Source organism: Crassostrea angulata, chromosome 2, assembly GCF_025612915.1.
Source record: "Crassostrea angulata isolate pt1a10 chromosome 2, ASM2561291v2, whole genome shotgun sequence".
Taxonomy (NCBI): Eukaryota; Metazoa; Mollusca; class Bivalvia; order Ostreida; family Ostreidae; genus Magallana; species Magallana angulata.
In genome coordinates this window covers 62230679-62250454 of record NC_069112.1, presented here as the reverse complement: position 1 = coordinate 62250454, position 19776 = coordinate 62230679, and the positions used below count along the sequence as shown (strand labels likewise).

At 35.9% G+C, this 19776-nt stretch overlaps 2 protein-coding genes across 2 annotated transcripts; both read right to left on the bottom strand.

Moving 5' to 3' along the window:
• Positions 1–6175: 6175 nt before the first annotated feature.
• On the bottom strand, positions 6176–6845 carry LOC128174630 (uncharacterized). The gene is made up of 3 exons (XM_052840139.1): positions 6724–6845; positions 6469–6609; positions 6176–6307 (listed from the first exon to the last, which is right to left on the bottom strand). The coding sequence occupies exons 1-3, from the start codon at positions 6811–6813 to the stop codon at positions 6176–6178; spliced, it is 363 nt and encodes a 120-aa protein (XP_052696099.1). The 5' UTR covers positions 6814–6845.
• A 6523-nt stretch (positions 6846–13368) lies between these two features.
• Positions 13369–14003, bottom strand: LOC128172765 (uncharacterized). The gene is made up of 2 exons (XM_052838516.1): positions 13840–14003; positions 13369–13738 (listed from the first exon to the last, which is right to left on the bottom strand). Exons 1-2 carry the CDS (start codon positions 13914–13916, stop codon positions 13369–13371), a joined length of 447 nt encoding a protein of 148 aa, XP_052694476.1. The 5' UTR covers positions 13917–14003.
• Positions 14004–19776: the final 5773 nt, after the last annotated feature.

Sequence of the window (19776 nt, the reverse complement as noted above, 5' to 3'; positions counted from 1 at the left end):
AATTCGAATTACATATTGTTGGGTCCAAACTTGTTGTGAACTATAAAGTGCTCTCCACAATACAATTAAGTCAACTCTTTGCATTGGGTGTTTTAAGGGGTTATTCCTTTTCTGTAGCAATAGACATAACAATTTCAATAAGGAAATTTTACCAGCAAAAACATCTATAATGTTTTACAGAGACCATTGGGGCAAGCACAACAGGAACTAAACACGTATTGTCAACAATGCCCCACCCTATAACAACATTGCTAACTCTCAAACACTTTTACTCAGAACTCGAAGTTCTTAATTCAAAATGTCCCCATGATAAGCTATTAAATGCCAACATTTCCAAAGTATTTTTTGTTACCTGTTTTTTACGTTCTTATATCTATGATCATCTACTTAAAGCAAAAGAGCTTGAATTTGTATATGCTTTTTTAGCTCACCTGAGCTGAAAGCTCAAGTGAGCTATTCTGATCACATGTTGTCCGTCGTCCGTCTGTCTGTCCGTCTGTAAACTTTTTACATTTTGAACTTCTTCTCTAAAACCGCTTATCCAATTTCAACCAAATTTGGCACAAAGCATCCTTATGGGAGGGCGAATATAAATTGCAAAAATAAAAGTCCGACCTGTATTCAAAGCGGAGAAAACCTTGAAACTGTAGAAAAAGGGGGGTGCATTTTTAAAAATCTTCTTCTCAAGAACTACCGAGGCAAATTCAACGTAGTTTAGCATAAATTATCCTTATGGGAAGGAATATAAAAATTGCAAAAATTAAGGGGTAATTCTGTTTCAAATCTGAGTTATTACGAAAATAATGATAAAGGAATGGCGTGTTTCAATCAGTTTAATAGCTTCGTGTTCGGCATCCGGTAAAATGGGTAGGCAAGACTTGGCCTGGGCAAAACAAAAGATTGGCTGTTATTAATCTGCCAATCTTATTAAAATTTCAGGATATTTGATGGACTAGTATATTTGTATTCGCTGTAAATATTGCTGCAAAATAATGCGTATTTGGAATTGACGATTGCCGATCTGCCCCGGCTTTTATTTTGCCACGGCCCGGGTTTGCATACCCATTTTACCAAGACTCGTATTCCATACTTCTAAAACAAGGTTCTTTGTTTAAAGCAGCCATGACATTATACGAAAAAGGGTCGATCTGACTATGATGAATCTGCTTGTTGTGCAACAGTTCGCGTATGAAGGGAAATTTTGAAACCTGCAAAATATATTGGTGCCGATTTTGTGAAGTAAATTGAGGCTAAATATTTCAATGCGTTGACGGTTCTCACACATGACGTTGGTGTTAGCTTGTTCTGATTTTCGTTTCGTTTTCATTTTTTACGCTTTGTAACCTGGAAACTATCGTCTGTATTTCGTGATTTTTACGTATCAAATCAAACAGATACTTCGGTTAATCAAGCAGTTAACTGTTTATCTGCGCAAATTAAGCAAAATCTGATGTAGGGGTACTGAAATACAATTCATTCTATCGGTAATTCGGCATTATCTTTTGCGCAATGGTAGATTAATGCAATAGGTTTTGTTGAGATGCTCGACATTTTCTCGAGTTTATTCAGTTTAAATAGAGATTGATATCGCTGACGGAAATATGTAGGTATATACATGTATATATATGATTTATTTCGACAAAATAAATTGTGTTCTTTATTTGTTATACGTGTAGTGCATGTTTCTTGTGTTTAATTGTTTACACTTTCTATTTACTAACCATATTTGAGTGTTAAGCTTCGAATTATAAGCAAGATACAAAGATTTGGTCACAATTCTATGTTTGTACACAGATCTTAAAAACTAAAGATTAAAAAAGTAAAAAAATTGTCAATATTTATTAAGAAAAATTTCAAAGTCTGTTCTTCCAGAAACCAACTTTAACAACTTATTGTATTGTAAACTTAATCTTTATAACTCACCTGAGGGTGGGGCCTTAATGGGGGGTCGCAGTTTAACAAATGAATATATATAGTAAATCTTTAAAAATCTTCTTCTCAGAAACTAATCAGCCAGGAAAGCTGATATTTGTGTGAAAGCATCATCAGGTAATGTAGATTCAAATTTGTGAAAATCATGACCCCCGGGGGTAGGGTGGGGCCACAATGGGAGATCAAAGTTTTACATAGGAATATATAGAGTAAATATATAAAAATCTTCTTCTCAGAAACTAATCGGCCAGGAAAGCTGAAACTTGTGTGGAAGCATCCTCAGGTAGTGTAGATTCAAAGTTGTGAAAATCATGACTCCCGGTGGTAGGTTGGGGCCACAATGGGGGGTCGAAATTTAACATATGAATATATAAAGTAAATCTTTAAAAATCTTCTTCTCAGAAACTAATCGGCCAGGAAAGCTGACACTTGTGTGGAAGCATCCTCAGGTAGTGTAGATTCAAAGTTGTGAAAATCATGACCCCCGGGGTAGGGTGGGGCCACAATGGTGGGTCGAAGTTTAACATATGATTATATAGAGTAAATCTTTAATAACCTTCTTCTCAGAAACTAATTAGCCAGAAAAGCTGGAACTTGTGTGGAAGCTTCCTCAGGTAGTGTAGATTCAAAGTTGTGAAAATCATGACCCCTGGGGGTAGGTTTGGCCCACAATGGGAGGTCGAAGTTTAACATATGATTATATAGAGTGAATCTTTAATAACCTTCTTCTCAGAAACTAATTAGCCAGAAAAGCTGAAACTTGTGTGGAAGCATCCTCAGGTAGTGTGGATTTAAATTTGTGAAAATCATGACCCCTGGGGGAAGGTTTGGGCCACAATGGGAGGTCGATGTTTTACATAGGAATAAACAGAGTAAATCTTTAAAAATCTTCTCAGAAAGTAATCAGCCAGGGAAGCTGAAACTTGTGTGAAAGCATCCTCAGGTAGTGTAGATTCAAGGTTGTGAAAATCATGATCCTCAGGGGTAGGGTGGGGCCACAATGGGGGGGGGGGGTCAAAGTTTAACATATGATTATATAGGGTAAATCTTAAAAAATCTTCTCATAAACTAATCAGCCAGATGATTCTTTATAATTGTTAAGACTTTGGCCCCAGGACAATTCTTTGGCCGCACGAGAGGGTTCAGAGTTTGATGTACGTTTATATCCCATATATAAACTATTGTTAAGGATCTTTTTGAGAACTGCAATACTCAACATATGATATGACTATAAAATCATCCTGTTAGAAAAGGGACTAATGATTATAAACATAAGAATATCCAGGGGAAAATGGATTTTTTTTTACACAGGATCTACATGTATTATTGTACATTGTCCAGATAGTTTGTATTATGACTCCATTAATTAAGCTGATTTTATCATACCTATTGTTCCTCAGTTGAGCGATGTGGCCCATCGGCCTCTTGTTTTAGATTGTAATTAACATTTTCAGTAACTAAGCATTGCACTGGAATAAGCAAAATTGGTTAGCATGTTGAAGTCACAATTACTATTCCCCCAATCGTTTGTCATTGCACATGACACTATACTGCTGATAAATCTCGTTGATAATTAAGGCAGAAGAACTAAATACTTTCTTTTCAAGTATTCCACATATTGAAAATGAACCAAACTAAGGCCTGAAGATGGTGTAAATTCTTCGATGTTAGGGTTTTATTCTTTAATCTATTATGCTGGGAAATAAATTATTATTTAATAAAAATATAATTATTAATTTTTAATTCTATTATTGTTGTTTACTCTCTCTCTCTCTAATCATTTGTCTAACAATACTTAAATTATATACTTATATTTACATTTGCAAATATGTTTCCTTATATGAACCTATAGAATAGCGAAAACGTTTTATCTGTAAGAACTTTTTCATGACATCACAAATCATAGCACGCGCTTATCGCTTGGATTATTGTATACTTAAAATTTCGGTAATTTTAACAGTTCTAAATGATTTTTTTCATATATGTTGGTTGAAGCCCTTAAGATAAGGTTTGCGATTACTGGGAGATAACTCTAATTATCTACGCAAGATGGCGCTGCAAACAAAAAGAATCACTTGAGCGTTTTATTGATGCGAAATATAAACCAGCAATTAAAGTACTTATTAGTAAACATTGTCATCTGAATCTGTCAAACAATGTTACAATGCACTACAGAGACAAGAAATGAAAGTTTAAAACTAAAAAATCATATTATAAGGACCTAAACGCACAGGAAGCGAAGATAGATTTACCTACACACCGGGTAGACGACGCTGTTAAAGAAGACCACTCTTACTGTAAAGACAAACCACCGAATCCAGATCTGTCAGACCTCGGTCTCGGTGCGAGTGTTGATGTACACCAAACATGTCAATTTAAACCTATTTTGTGCATCTTGTAATACCCCATTGCATCTTTCTAATATCGAAAGTGAAAGGAGATATGGACTGGGAAGTATACTGTTCATTCGATGCCAAAACAATGTTTGCTGGGTTTTAAACGATGTAAAAACTGGGAAGAGGAGCCAAGGGGCATTTGACGTAAACTCCAAACTTGCATTAGGTAACTATTTCACTGTTATGAATGGTTTGTTATTTATAACAAATAACGGATACTGTCAAAACGTATGGCGCGGATCCCAGTATTTTTCCGGAGCTATGGGGCTTTCATTTGTTTTAAAACTTTTAAAAACCAACAAGCAAATTAAAAAAAAAAAAACCACACAATAATGATAATGATTTGTATTTTATAGGGCTGCATGCATGTACATATTGACATAACTATACATTTCAGTATTTCTATTTCATGTACATAAATTTTGGCCATGCATTTTTTGCAAATGTTAGAATGGTCATATAATTTAGTCCAGGGATTAATCTAGGGCGTATTTACTACCGATCTTCGGTATTTTCCCCCCAATTAAGAGACAATTTTCACAGAATCTCCTCTTTTCCCGTATTGATAAGGAAAAATTTCCCCTTTACTAAAATAAAAAGCTGAAATATTTTTTTCTTTTCATTGTGAATATAGCTACTCCAAATGGGGTTAAATATGTAATTTATGTAAGCATTTGAATTGTGTGAGCATTGTATGTACTCTTAATAGTCAGAAAATGCTGAAATTTAATTTCAGCCATGTGGCTTCGGCCCTCTGGTCCCCCAGCAGGACTCTGACCCCAGGCTGATTAACCCAATTTCTCCAGAGAGGGTAGTTTTCCCCAAAACCTAGATTAATCCCTGCTAAGTCTATGGTTGCTTATATAAATCCAATTCCTCAGAAATCTCTTCACTTGTTTTCTAGAACTAGTAGGCAGGACAGTAGTGTAAGTGGCTGTACAGAGGGGAAAAACAATGGGTGCTATTGTTCTCAATTAAATGGAGCTATTGTTATGGGCGCGTGCGGCTGTAGAGAGGGGGAAAACAATGGGCTATTGTCTGATCACCGGTGACTGTAAAACAATGGATCAATGATCCACATCGGTGCCCCCAACGGGAACGTCGCCACCCAACGAGAGGGTAGGGAGGGGGTTACTTTACAGAGAGGTTACACAATAGAGGGGGTATTTGTTCTCGAATGAATACGATACACCTTTGAACGATTGAGTTGTTAACTATAAATGAAAGTTCACCTGAAAGCATTGAGCAATGACGATACGTCTTTGATCTATTGCGTTGTTAATTATGGGTGAAAGTTCACCTGAATGCACTGTGCGATGGTTCAACGCACTGATACTGATGTCTGAAATAAAAGTTGGTCGTCACTAAAATGGTGTTTATCAGATATAGAAAAGACACCGATTAACGAAGTGTGTTTGAACATTATCAATGAACAGGACCATCTTCTACACTCGAATTTCATTTTGTGATTCGGACAGAAAACTTCATATAATGAGACTAGTGCTTTTCATGGTCAGATGGGTTATCTGATCACAGACAAGTACACGGTGATTTCACTTCTACTACTAAGGAAAATTAATATCCATAAAACTTAATACAGTAATAGATATTCTTGTTTTCAGTATATCTACCCTTGGTACATTAGATTTGACTGCATGTGTGTTGACCGTGAAGAGAGACTCAAACCAATTTTTACGCAACTCAGGTGATTATGTTTCTTACGATCGAATTTCACTACTTGGCTTTTCTCACTTTTCAAACATCAGTCACTAGATGACACTGAGAGAGGAACGGTGTTGACTTACTCTCAGTCATATCGAATCAAAACTGTTGTCATTTCAGTTTATTCATTTAAACAAACAATGATAGTAATCCAATAAAATTTCATCAAAATTGTTTTCAACATTTAAATAGGATGCACACTCTATCTGACTATAGCGCACTGTCCTTTTTGTCTTCCTGTCCTTTACTTCTTGGAGCTAAAAATCAAAGAAAAATCCTTTAAATTTATAGAATATTCAATAACGGGTTAAACAAAATAAAGAGAAAATAGACTATAACTACATGTAGTATACAACTTCGTTTTACAAGATTTTTTGTAACTGAGAAAGAGAGATTTGAAATAAAACATTTGACATACGATCTGAGGTAGTAAGACGGCGGAGTTAACAGGAGAGACTTTTTGGAGGGAATCGTGCGGAGTCGGCCACCCTTTGGCCCATTTGGGTCTATCTTGGACTGGATCCGTGTTTCCCGCGGCAGTCGATTCCATCATTTCCAGCTGTTAAACAAAATATATTTTAAATGTTATATATCTATATATTTATATATGAAAAGGCTTTTAAGAGGGTTTTTTTTTATTGTTACGATCAATTAGGTTAACTTCTATACATACATGCTCTTTGGTGCGGGTTTCCTCGGCCCGTGGCTGGGGATTTTCGACATCAACCGTCTCCCTCTCCCCCTCCTCACTGGGACGCGGCATTCAATGCCTAAATGGCTTAAGATGGATCGTAGGATCCATCCCAGGAAGAGGAGGAGCACCATAACCAAAGCTGAAATGGCTACGCCATATGCATCTTGGACTGTAATAAAATTAAACAAAAAAAGTTACTTATAAATACGCTGTACATGAACACAATAGAATACTTTATATTTAAACTCCACCTGGGGCCACTCTACTTAATTTATAATTTAAGAAATAAATTAACTACTTACATGTACATGCTGATCTACAACATCAGGTTTCGTATCATGCAAAATGAAAACCAAAAGTGGAACAGATTGGAAAAGAAAAACACGTACATACGAAATATCACATTTATTTCTACAATCCAAATATATGTAGAAACGAGAACACAAAAAATAAGCGTACATGTATATTACAGAAATACAATATTATCTAGAACTTTTTTGTCTTCAACAAAAAGTAAGGGCTTTTCGACATCCCCTTTCCCTTTTTTGATTTTAAATGTCAGGTAAAATCGTATCTAATTTTTTTTTTTTTTACAAATTCTTCATCGCCTTGGTATAATATAACTTCTAAATAAGGCAATGTAAAAAAAAAAGATAACTTCAGAACTTTAAAAGGAAATATACTTTTCATTTCTAAAAGATTTCCAAAAAATCATAAAAAAGTATTTATTCCTTTCTCAAACGCGGTATGCCTTGAGTATTAATATTCTACGTTCATTGAGCAAAGCGAAATAACTCTTTCTAAATCACTGTTCACCTTTTAAAAAGTTGCAATATTCACGCCCTACGGAGCATTATTTTTAAATTCTACTCTTTACTCAAAACTTAAAACCGAAAAGATTTTTAAAATCGGATGAAAAATAAAAAAGATACATCTAAAGGGCTGTTTTCAGCTTTGATCCCTCTAGAACCCTTATCTTTCAAAATTTTAATACCATTACCTTTTCCGGTCTGCAAATTAGGTCCTTCAATATAAATATCAAGTATGAAAATATTTACTTAAAAACTGTTTGAGAAAAAGTGGCACGCGTGAATTCAGTTTAACATTAAAACACCCATATACGATATTTTATTAACGTATAACACCGGAAGTTCTCAATGGTTTCAAACGAAACTTTAAATATATGATAATTATGACAGTTCTAACATTTTCCATTCCTCATTTAAAAAATTTGGTTGTTATTTCAATCTTTACTTTTTTCATCCCCCCTTATTGTGTGGCTGGCGTCATCATCCTCCGGAGGGGGGTAAGGTTGGTCCAGGAGGCTTCTGGGTGGAGTGGCATCCCCATTGCTGGCGGCTGGATGGTCAACAACCACTCCCCTAACCATCGAGGCAGGAACGGGAGGGGCAATACGACGACGCAGCCCATTAGGGAACAAGGGGTGCCCAGCAATCCTCTCATCTGAAAAAAGGGCCCGGTAAGCCCTGCGCAACGCCGGGCTCAACCGGGAGACAAGGTGTCCCTGCACCCTCCAGTGCAAGAGCATGGCAGGATGAAGTATACCCCACAGGCGGTAAGTGTGTGACGGACTCTCCTGAACGAAATGGCATAGGCTGTCCATGGCCTCCCGCAAGTCGCCTGGTACACCCGCACCGGGTTCCCTGAATACCTGAAAAGTTGGCACACTCTGTACAAGGTCAGTCAATGTGGCCCAGCTTCCAATGAGTTGGTCGGCCAACCATTTACACACTCTCAATCGCATGGATGTGGCCTCATCCCCCAGGGGCACGGACCTCCGGAACACGGGGTGGAGGTGGCAGAGTGTTACGTGATCCCTCAGCTTGTGTGTCCTCTCGGCACAATTGGGGAATGGGCAGGGAGAGAGTGGTGATCGTCTCCTCCTGTCAGGAAGTGGGGCCGACCCGGATGGGGCGGAACCACTTGCACTAGGTGCCTCATCATCATGATATGATGGCGGCTCCACAGGGGGGGGGGGGGGGGGCAGCCATCAGGTTTCCTCCGTCTCCGCTGGTCTGCTCGGTAGGCGCCCCAGCGTCGCACAACGGTGGCCCATCAGCGGGGCCTGCCATAGGTGTTCTTTCATTCCTCCACTCCCGGCGGATGGAGGCGCATTCTTCGTCACTGTCAGAATCTTTGAAAAAGAGAACCAGACGATTAACACCCCCCAACACAATTAGGGCAAACAAATTGCTCCAAGGTGGAAGCCTCAAAGGTGACACCCACACACAGACCGTGAAACCCTTCATCACAATGATCGCACTGTACCATCTACTTCGGAGACGAGGTGCATGTTGGGGAGGCTATGTTCTATGTAAGGTCTGTTACGGGGACGCCCCCGACGTCTGGGGGCAGGGGAGGACTGTCAGAGCGCTTAGGGGGCCGACCTTGGCGTGGCTGCTGCCTCGGGGTGGAGTTCAGAGATTCGGGAAGCTTGCAGGCGCCCGCCGCCCCTGCAGGGGGGGCTAGAAGCCAAGTCGCTCCCGGTCTCCCGCTTGGCACCTAGAGTTCTCAAAGTTCTCCCTAAACCGAACCATTCATGGGGGATGTCCCTGTCTACACACTTTTTCAACCGGTCGTGATTGGCCACCGTGACTGCCGACTTGGTCTTTACTCGGTACAGGTGGGGGGTCAGCTTCTTGACGATGATACCCTCCTTGGTTTTCGTGTATTTTGAAGGTAAAACCAGGCTCAAAATAGAGGTATTTTTTTTGTAACGTACACCTTTAAAAGATGAAATAAGCAATGAAAATAAACAAACAAGATAAAGTTTTCATTTCTTTTAATCACCAGTTGGATTTTCAAGCAACATCCGTCTTGGATTTCTGGAAATAAATATGTCAATGATTTTACTGACATCTACCTTGATGTCTTTATGTATAAACAAAAGCATAAGAGCATTAAATCGCTCTCCTCCCATCGTAGAGCGCAAATAACTCTTAATAAATCGTAAATATGAATTGGCCCGCTCCACAGAACTGGATGTTACTGACGTTAAAAGTAGTAAATGAATAACTTTGGTGATGTATGGAAACATGGTTCGGCATGTTCTATCGTCCAGAAGTGTCTTTGAAAGTGCGTCTGGCTGATCTGTTTGATGACTCCACATTTGCTTCCATAACTCTTGCAGAAATGAAGATTGGTCTGGCATGTCTGACCCAAAGCTTGTTTCTATAGCATGTAAAACTTCCTGGTTCAAACGAGAGTGATTTGAGGGCACCAGACACAATGCTTGAGCACTTTGTTGAGCCAAGGTTGAAAACCGAAAGTCGAGCTGTTGTATTAAAGAATCCAAATATGGAAGTAGGTATTTCGCTTGGAGTACTCTTTTGCTGATGACGTAGGAACATGGCTTCTTTGAGAATGCCTTGAGCATTGACGAGGGACAGTCATGACACCCACCGTCTGTTTATTGAGCCATCTCCTCCATGCGATGGAAGACATTGTCATATTCATTATCAACCCTGATATAACCTCGCGCACATGTGCGACCATTCTGTATCCCTCCAATACATCCAAGCTGCTTCCTTGTAATTTCTTACTAAGTCCAGACATGTATTTAAAGAAATTCCGGATTGTTTGAAAGGAGGCAATACATTGTGAATCTGACAATTTTGCTACGAGACCATTTGCTTCCACAGCCGCCTTTGCATCCTAGTTTCTTTCTCTTAACGAAATTGCTTCTAAAGATAGCAAAATTGGCTGATACATCTTTTGAAATGTTTGCAGGGCGATGTGTTTCTCTGCCCATCTGGTCTCTGAGAAAACATTAAACTTCTTGTCAATTTTGTTTTCAGTTCTTTCATCGTTGATTTCATCAACAGCCCTTTCCAGCCTTCGCGTGCGCTTTGGTGAATATTTAAAGAATATACCCTGCTTCTTTAATGTGTCTAAACAGCTTTTACTGATGGCAAGATTCAGATCATGACAGCTACAATAAAGATATACAGCTTTAGGATATTGGTCTTTAAATCGTGCTGCACACCCTGAATGTTTTCCAGACATATTTCCAGCACCATCCATTGTTTGGGAACGACATGAGTTCGGATCCAGACCAACTGCATTCATACACGAGATAATGGATTCACATATTTGCATTCCAGTGATTTCCTCACACTCTATAAATTCTATAAGCCGTTCAATAGGCTTCCCATTGACAACATACCGAATTACAACACCGAGCTGTTCCCAGTTACTGGCGTCAGTCACCTCATCACACTGATAGCCAAAGTATGGACCTATCGGCTGATCTCGAACCTCCTGCACAATTGTATCTTGTATGAACTTCTTGATACAGAAAAGTAGTTCATTTTGTGATGCTTTTGATACGTATGTCGCATTTTTTTTACAGGATCTCAAATGATCGTCCAACAGGTTGTCACCACAAGATGCTCGAAAATCGAGAAGCTCTTTGAAATTCCCCATGTTTAAATTATCTTCTCTGCAACTTTGTAATGATCTTTTGACCCCAAAGCTAACATTTTTAGCATTTCAATATGTTAAGCTCGCCGTATTGTTGTGACAATGGACACAGAATATAAGTAATGAGTTAGATATATCAACAACAACCTCCCAAACTTACCCCCAACTAACTCACTGCCAGAGGTCCAGGTATCTCGTCAACAAAGACTCTCTGCCGACAAAAAGAAAAGGTCCATTGCAAAATGTTACAGAGACAATAAGATTATTTAGATTATTTAAGTCCAGTTTAAAAGCTTGTAAAGACGGTTACAATGTACACAATAAGATTTAAGCCAGATCAACAGGAAAATCCTAAAACAAAGACCAAAAATACTCTTAAAAACTCAATTGTTTTGACTAGGGTTCTTGGACAATGCTTGGGTCCAACTTCAGTGTTTGATAAGTTTATATAAACAGTAAACCTAACTTCTTGATAGCTGCAATGCTTATGAACAGTAATGTAACTAGAGCAGAGCTCGTGGCAAAGCCACGAGTAGGTCTTCCGTTGTTGCTGCGGGTTGAAAATATATGTGATATGGTGTCAAACGATTATAATGACTAAACTTTCAGTTCTGCTTTTGTTATAAAAACGTGTTGTGATTGAAAGCCTGTATATAAAACGTGTTTTGAAAAAGAAAGAAAGAAAATGTTTTATGAAAACTATTTGTCGAACACAGTTTGTGTAATCGTTTCAACCATTCTTTAAAAAATGAGATGTTTAATGGCAACTTAAATTTTCAAAGGGTAGCAAGCATTGTTATAAACAGTATGTACTCATGATTCATATCAGGAATTGTTTATTTTTTTTAAAAAACCGAACCCGCCTACAAAACACGTAACTTTTTCTCTGGGATAACTTCTTTATTTAAATCTTCCTAAATTTTTGAAGACTATGTGCAAGTTTAGAATTGTTACGTGCTGACAAAATTTAGTAATTAGTCAAAATTGATGGCCTCTCTGAACTTTTTCTACAGGGAAATGTGTGTCATCTGATATAATTTAATGATACAAGTAGACTTGGGCATTCAAAATGATATATAATCAGCTAAAAAAAAAGATCAGCGGGAGAATTGATGCAAAAGCGAGCATCTAAATTTTACACCAGATGGTGCTGTTTATTTAGCCATGGTTCGGAATCCGTAAATGCAGACATACATTGTATGTACATCGATACACCTTTACCTCCCCACATACAGCCATACAAATCAGGGTGCAACCTTCATATACACATGCATAGTATTATAGTTCTGGAAACTATTTATCTTGTATTTTAATATATTGGGTATTAATTAATTATTACCAAAATTAGTATTCCACTGGCTGTAGCTAACCTTGTAAGTAAATTAAGTTGCATTACAACCTCATAATACACAACTTCATTTAAAAGTTGTTTTTTTTTTATCAATTTTCATACAATTAGCAATAAATACAATCCCCAATAGCGCACATATATCTCCCTTAAGTGTAACTTTAAGAAGCGCATATAATTTTGAGAGGCAGATATTATAGTCTGCAAGTCAAGTGAATTATCATGGTCTTTCAAAGAAATAAGAAATCTGTCGACACTTGCAGTACTTTGATGATTTCTATGGCGATCGACTGCATGACATAATGTAGTCGTATTTCCCAAGAACAAAATTTCCTTTGACTTCAAACTTTTAATTATAATACATTATGAATTATTCTGTTCATAACTATAGAAGTTAGCGTGTTTAACAGGTTAATTTATTAGCCACATTCTCAGGTTACGATTTCACATCTTCAATGTGAAGATTATTGACTTCGAATAATAGTCCTATTGTTTATAAAAGCACATTTCCAACTGTTACTTAATTACATATGTTCTGAGAAGCGACACAAGATTTTCGGTCGCGATTGAATTAACACATACTGACCGAATAAGCAAACAAATATGTTCAGTGACGGCGGACATAATGAGTAATTTTGTTTAAGATAGACGAATATTTCGTAACATCGAACTTAAATGGCGATTAAAATTAAAAATAATGAAATTTATAAGGAGGCGGTCATAATGTGACGATGTTAAAAAAAAACGTGGCGGACATTTCGTGATGGCGGACATAACGTGACGATTTTTTCAAAAAAGTGGCGGATATATCGTGACGGCGGACATAACGTGACTCAACATTTGCCTGTTGTGTTGTCCTTTACAATGTTGATGTTAACCTCATGGAAAGGTAGAACAAAGGTATAATTGTGACTATTTTTGGTATAGAAATCTTCGATAACACCAAAACACAGCACCTCACCAAACTGGTCTTCACCATCATTGTTATACAGAGTAGTGTAGCTATTCCTCTGAGTCACCTTTCGATATGATTTTGAATGAATCATCTGCCCTCTGACTAAAGCACGTTGGTACTGAACAAATTTGCCATCATTTAACGGATGCGTTAAATGAATTTCTCCATTGAAGTCATGAATTGATGCTTTTACTTCCTCCCCTTTTCCCACCAAGAAAATGTCGATTTCTACCTCAAACAAAGACTTTCTAAAAAAAAAAAGGAATACATTTTAAGATTAAAACATTTGTTCTATTCATTCAATGTTTACAAATGAGTTAACATACACCAGTAGTATGTATCATCTTACGCTTTGTATCGATCACTGGTCATTGTTTTCAACAATTCTGAGGCAGGTGAATCAGAATCAATGTTGGCACTGAACATTGGCAAGCGTTGTACAATGCTTACAGCTCTTGCAACCTGAAATTAATAACAAAAAGAAAAACAACATAGAAATTAAAACATTAATTGTACTGTTTTCAAAAATTCTTGAGCAAAAGTCAAAGAGAATTACAACAATGTGGAACATTTTAGTCAATGTCTTTCATTCTCCCTTGAATGACCAGGCTACATTCAATCAAAGCTCAAAGCTGAATTTTTAATTCAGCAAAATATAATGCAGTCTGTCAGTTACAAAGTGATTCTTAACCAAACTTTTTTTTCAACACTTTGCACTTTTTGTTGAGCAAGACTGTGTTAAAACTAAATAATATGATGTTCAGAAAACAATCAAGTTTTAAATTAAACATCCATTTAAAGTTAGGAATCGTATGATCATAAAAGTAATTCATTATTGCATAATCTTCTATAGATAAATGTAATGCAAATATCATTACAATCTAATATATTTACTCAATTAACAAATTAAGACTTAAATTTTTATAAGCAAGTTCAGAACAAAAATATTATTCATCTTCAGTGCATCAATTAATTTTTAATACTTTAACTTTTTTTTAAATATTTCATAAGATCAAATTCAGAAAATTGATGAGTTGTTTCATCAAACTAGTAATCTAATACATAAGTTTACATCATTACTTAAATAAATGTCCTTTTAATCAGAGTTATTTCATTCAATTCTTCAGTAGACAATTTCACAATAATTCAATGGTTTTGTTTAAATTTATTCTATGCACCTTTTCCAACACACGACATTATCATAACTTACTTTAAAATCTAGAAAATTAAACAAAGCTTCTTTAAGATCAAGATCTTGTACATGCAAGGTGCCTACAGGATTATGAAATTCAAGATATAAATATTTTTATTGATGCTTCATAAAAACAGCTTTGTTTGATTCGGTGTGGTGGGGCTAAACTTTTGGTGAACACTGTGAAAAATCATGTTTCAAACTGTCATTTTTAATAAAATATAATGGAAATAAGGCTCGTGCCATGTTTTTGTTTACATAAGTTCAATATACTGATAAAGGTTCTTTTTCAAGCTGAGTTTTCTAATTACTAATTCGTTTTTAACTTGAAGAAACAGTTCCTAGCATTTGTAACATTCATTTTTGGTCTAAACCTCAACATTTAAAATGTAAACAAAATCATGACCTCAGCTTTGGTTACATTATCAAAATTGTGAGCTCTATATTTCGCTTATAACTCCACGACTGACACTAAAATTTTTGGTTGATTATTAGAAATGCCTAATTAAGTCATTGTAAACATTAAAAAGAGAAAAAAAAATTGAGCCAAATCGTGACCATGCCCCTTAATATAAAAGGCATCAAGTTATTTGCAGTATGTCACATTTTGCAACACAGATCTTTTCTATAGGGATGTACAGGTTACATCATGCAATTATTCTTGGTAACAACAAATATCAGGGTTTTTTTTAAAAAGAAACATAATTGAAAGGTCAATTCATTACAAACAAACAAGATATCTGTGAGCAAATACTCAAAAGTGATACCCCCGCTCTGATCTGAATATACAAAATAAGCAGTCGATATTTAACAGGGAGTTGACATTATTTTTTTCAAAATGGATCCCATCATACGGCATGCATACACAAAGAGGTTAAAATTTTAAGCCTCTGCTATTAATAGGTGCCGAGAAATTTTTGACAAAAATTTGTTTGAAAATTTAAGCTAAAAATAAACAGTCATCGTTTAACAAAAAGTTGACATCTGATTGGTACAAATTTAGATCCAACAATACAGCATACCAAAACAAAGAGTGTTTTAAAATTTAAAGCATTTGCAATCAATAGTTCCTGAAAAAATGAGACAGAAAGAGCTAGAGCCACGAAGCATCAAAATGTGCCTTAAAATTTTCACAAAACTCAAGTTTAAAACAATACAAATTGTAATTACTTGTAATGTAGGGCACAATATTCTGCTTCTATGCATATGAAATTTTTTCACTTCGGCCCCACCGTTTAGCACATGCGCATCACCAAACATACTATGATCGTTAAAAATAGCTGAAAATTGTAGATTTTACTGCAGTTTTTCCCAAATTTGAATGTGGCCACACTTGAGTACCTCTTTGAAACTTTTAAAACTGAGAGATATTGCATAAATGCTTCTGCCTGCAAAATTTCGTAGAGGTACTCAAGTGTGGCCAATATGTATTTTACAAATTTTGAAAATTTTAGCATCAGAAAATAAAACAGATCACTCTATTTTAGGGAAATTATTTGCTTCCTTTTTATTGAAATAGCAGAATTTAATTAATGATGATAAAGAATTATTTCTGATTATTTACAAAATCATCATTTTATTAAATATTTGAGGAAGAAATGCATAAAAACTGAACTTTAACATGTTTTATCTAGTAATTTTATTCTGTGTATTCATGCCTTCATCGTGCATCATCAATGACATCATAGTTTGACGTTTGCGACGTCAGTTGAATCTGTACATGGAATGTTGAGTTCTTTCAGTATTTTGCCAATAAAGTTTACCAGTAAAGTCTGCATTTTTAAAAAGCATTATTTCTATGTACCACGGTATTATTCAATTGCAGTAGAATATGAGATACATGAACATTGTTAACAAACAGGGAAAAACTAAAATATGGCAATGTTAACATTGTACGTACGTAAGTAAATATATATTCCTATACCTTTATGTAATAATCAATAGCATGTATAAGTAGCTAGTTGTGGGTTTTTTGTCAAACGGTGAAATGCATTAAACGAAAGGAAAGATGCAAGCGATTTTTTTTTTACACAAGTACGTGTTCCTGAATACCGCGGGAGAAAGACAGTCGACATCACGTGTAAACATGTACATATATGATAAACTTAACTTATTCCGTCAAAAACTTGATTATTTAATTCGTAAGTACAGCTGTAATTGAATCTTTTGCATAAAAACATGTTGCCAATGCATATGTCTTTTCTTTATCAGCCACCTGTTGATCAGTGTTGATTCGTCGCGTGGTCAATGTATTTCCGGTGAACCGTTACTTGCAGTTACACTCCTTTCTTAAAAGTTCGATTGTGTCCGCTTCGATAAAGACGGCTTTTGGTATACACAGCTTAGAATACATTATCAGCATGTTCACTATATAGAAGTCTAATCCCAATTGCGATGTCTTTGTTGATAATTTGTCAAATAAAATAAAAAATCACCTAAATGTGTGTACCCTCTGAAAAAATCGATGTACGGCTGAGTACATTACAAATCTATATATATGATAACACAAATTCTACATGCTTGCTATCAATTCGACTTTTCAAGACAATTTTACGACATTATTTATGTGCTACTGCTCATTTTAACCTATCTTCGCTTCAAAATAGTAAACCCACATTCTCTCTCTCTCTCTCTCTCTCTCTCTCTCTCTGAAATATGATCTTAATTCTCAAGACATTTACGGATAGCTTATCACTTGTAACAATTCTCAAAAGACATGAATATCACTAGAAAAATGAAATGTAAATGAATAGACGTTATGGCATTTATAAGGAATAATAAACTCATAAAAATATTTTTAAAGAAATCGATATTCTTTTTTCATTTAATTAATGAACATTAAACCCTGCTGTAATGTCATTCCCTTGTTCCAGCAGTCAAGAATTTTACTTATGACAGTCCGATATATTACAGAGCTTCTTAATATCAGACCATTACCAGTGGTTACAATACTGTTATTCTTTAAAATTGGACTGTCTCACGAATCAAAAATGATATACAATGGAGTGATTTAAGTACTATATATGCCTCAAACACTTCTGTATTAAAAAATATCACAGTTCTCGGCCCTATAACGGGCCTCGAAACTGCTTTCGGCATACTAGTATATCCATTACATATACACAGTCGCTAAAAGGTTTTATTTTTCACTTGAACAGTTCGTGAACGGTGAGCACACAGTGAGTGCACTCTAAACGAACGGCGAGTGCACGCTGAGCCGAATTTGGATAGCGCTTATGAACGGTGAACTGTGAGCGTAAGCAGAGCGCAAACGCAAGCGCAAAGTGAACGGTGAACGATATATGTACTCTACATGTATGTGAACGCAAGATGAACGATTTATTTGGAGTGCCCCGGGAGGTATTGTTACATTGTTTTTCGTTGGTAATCAGGAAATAATAACAATAAACTACATGTTTGTATTGTTATAAGCCTAAATATAATATCATCTGTCTAAACAATAAGTGAACACTAAACGAACGCAGTGAGTGCAAGGCGAAATCTTTGTGAACGCACGGTGGGCGTTTTGTGAACGATGAGCGGGAACGGAGCGGAGCGGAGAGCTGGCGCAAGTAAGCGCACATGAACGCACGGTGAGCCCAAGGGAAAATGGGAAAATAAAACATTTCAAAGGACTGAACCCTGGCATCTAACTGCTGTAAAGCGCCAGGATTGGGTGAAAATATCGAAGCCTTGAAACAAGTAAAATAATCATGTAGAATAATGTACACACACTGTTACAGTAATGCATCAAAATTCGAGATTACATACATCTCTATTACATTCAATTACCGTATCTCTGTCATATTTATATATTTATTTTTAATAATTTGTGATTACATTGGTAGAATTCAATGATTAATCCTCAGTTATACACTGCGCATTATCAGCATTACTTCATGCAGTTTCAAATTGCAGAAAAAAGAACTTTTATGACACCGACATATTTAAATGTACCGCCGTTATATTGACCTTCAGCACTGGTCCCTGTAATATTTTTTAAACTTTGTTGTAAATAAGCTTTTCATGGTATTTTCATCAATAAATTTATTTTCATAAATTAATTATAAAGTCTACATGATAATTTTTGTTTTTGTTTTTGTTTATTTTATTAGATTCAAGTCATACGTAGTTTTATCATTTCATGACGTTACTTAACAAAAATGACGTCTGTTCTACATTTTTCATCAAAACAATGCCATATTGTAAACTCCGTTAATAAAAAAATATGATAGATATCGAAAAAAGAAAAACAGTTATGAAAAGCTAAGATTCTACCCTATATTTTACCAAAATATGGTAATGTTTAATGATAGGGCAATTTTTGATGCTTCGTGGCTCTAGCTCTTTGTAAATGACCAACAAAAAGATTGGCAGACAGACACACAAGGGTAACGCAGTATACCCCCTCTCCTTTGGAGTGGAGTATTAAAATACAATAAACCAGCACAATAAAAATGCAGACAATATGGCAATTCTAAGAATACTGCATGTACATATAGGCCAAGTTCCATGTTTGTTTTAAAAGGAGCATGGTCATGATTTTGGTCAAAATTTATTTTTCCATTTTGAATGTTCATCATGCTTAAGTAATGCATTTCTAATAGTCAACCAAACTTTGAGTTCCAGTTGTCGAGTTTTAAGCGAGACACGGGGCTAACAATTCTTTGGTATGTAAACAAGACTTGTGCCATGTGTTTGTTTACATTTTGAAATTCCACGTTAAGACATAAAATGAATTTGACAAATACAAGGAGCTGTTTATTGATGTACAAAACAAATTAGCAGATAAAAAAAATTCAGCTTGAAAAAGAACTTTTACCGGTGTATTGAACCAATGTAAGTCAAAAAAAATAAGACACAAGCCTTTTTACTAAACAAAGAATTGAAGCTCTGCATCTGGCTCATAACACTACAACTAACACTCAAATTTTGGTTTGTCATTAGAAATGCATTATACTAATGCATTATAAACAATAAAAAATAAAAAAATAAAAATCTGACCAAAATCGTGACCACTCCCCCATGAGATGTACAAATTGCTAATATCTGACTAGAAAACTACATACTATTCATTTGCATATTCACAAGTCA

What these genes read in the sequence shown, in the direction of transcription:
- LOC128174630 (XM_052840139.1), bottom strand. Translation starts at nt 6,813, where the DNA reads ATGCCGCGTCCCAGTGAGGAGGGGGAGAGGGAGACGGTTGATGTCGAA. An exon ending in AAACCCGCACCAAAGAGCAT is followed by an intron (nt 6,610 to 6,723) that starts GTATGTATAGAA and finishes TTTGTTTAACAG; the next exon opens with CTGGAAATGATGGAATCGAC. An exon ending in CCGTCTTACTACCTCAGATC is followed by an intron (nt 6,308 to 6,468) that starts GTATGTCAAATG and finishes TTTGATTTTTAG; the next exon opens with CTCCAAGAAGTAAAGGACAG.
- LOC128172765 (XM_052838516.1), bottom strand. Translation starts at nt 13,916, where the DNA reads ATGTTCAGTGCCAACATTGATTCTGATTCACCTGCCTCAGAATTGTTG. An exon ending in ACCAGTGATCGATACAAAGC is followed by an intron (nt 13,739 to 13,839) that starts GTAAGATGATAC and finishes TTTTTTTTTTAG; the next exon opens with AAAGTCTTTGTTTGAGGTAG.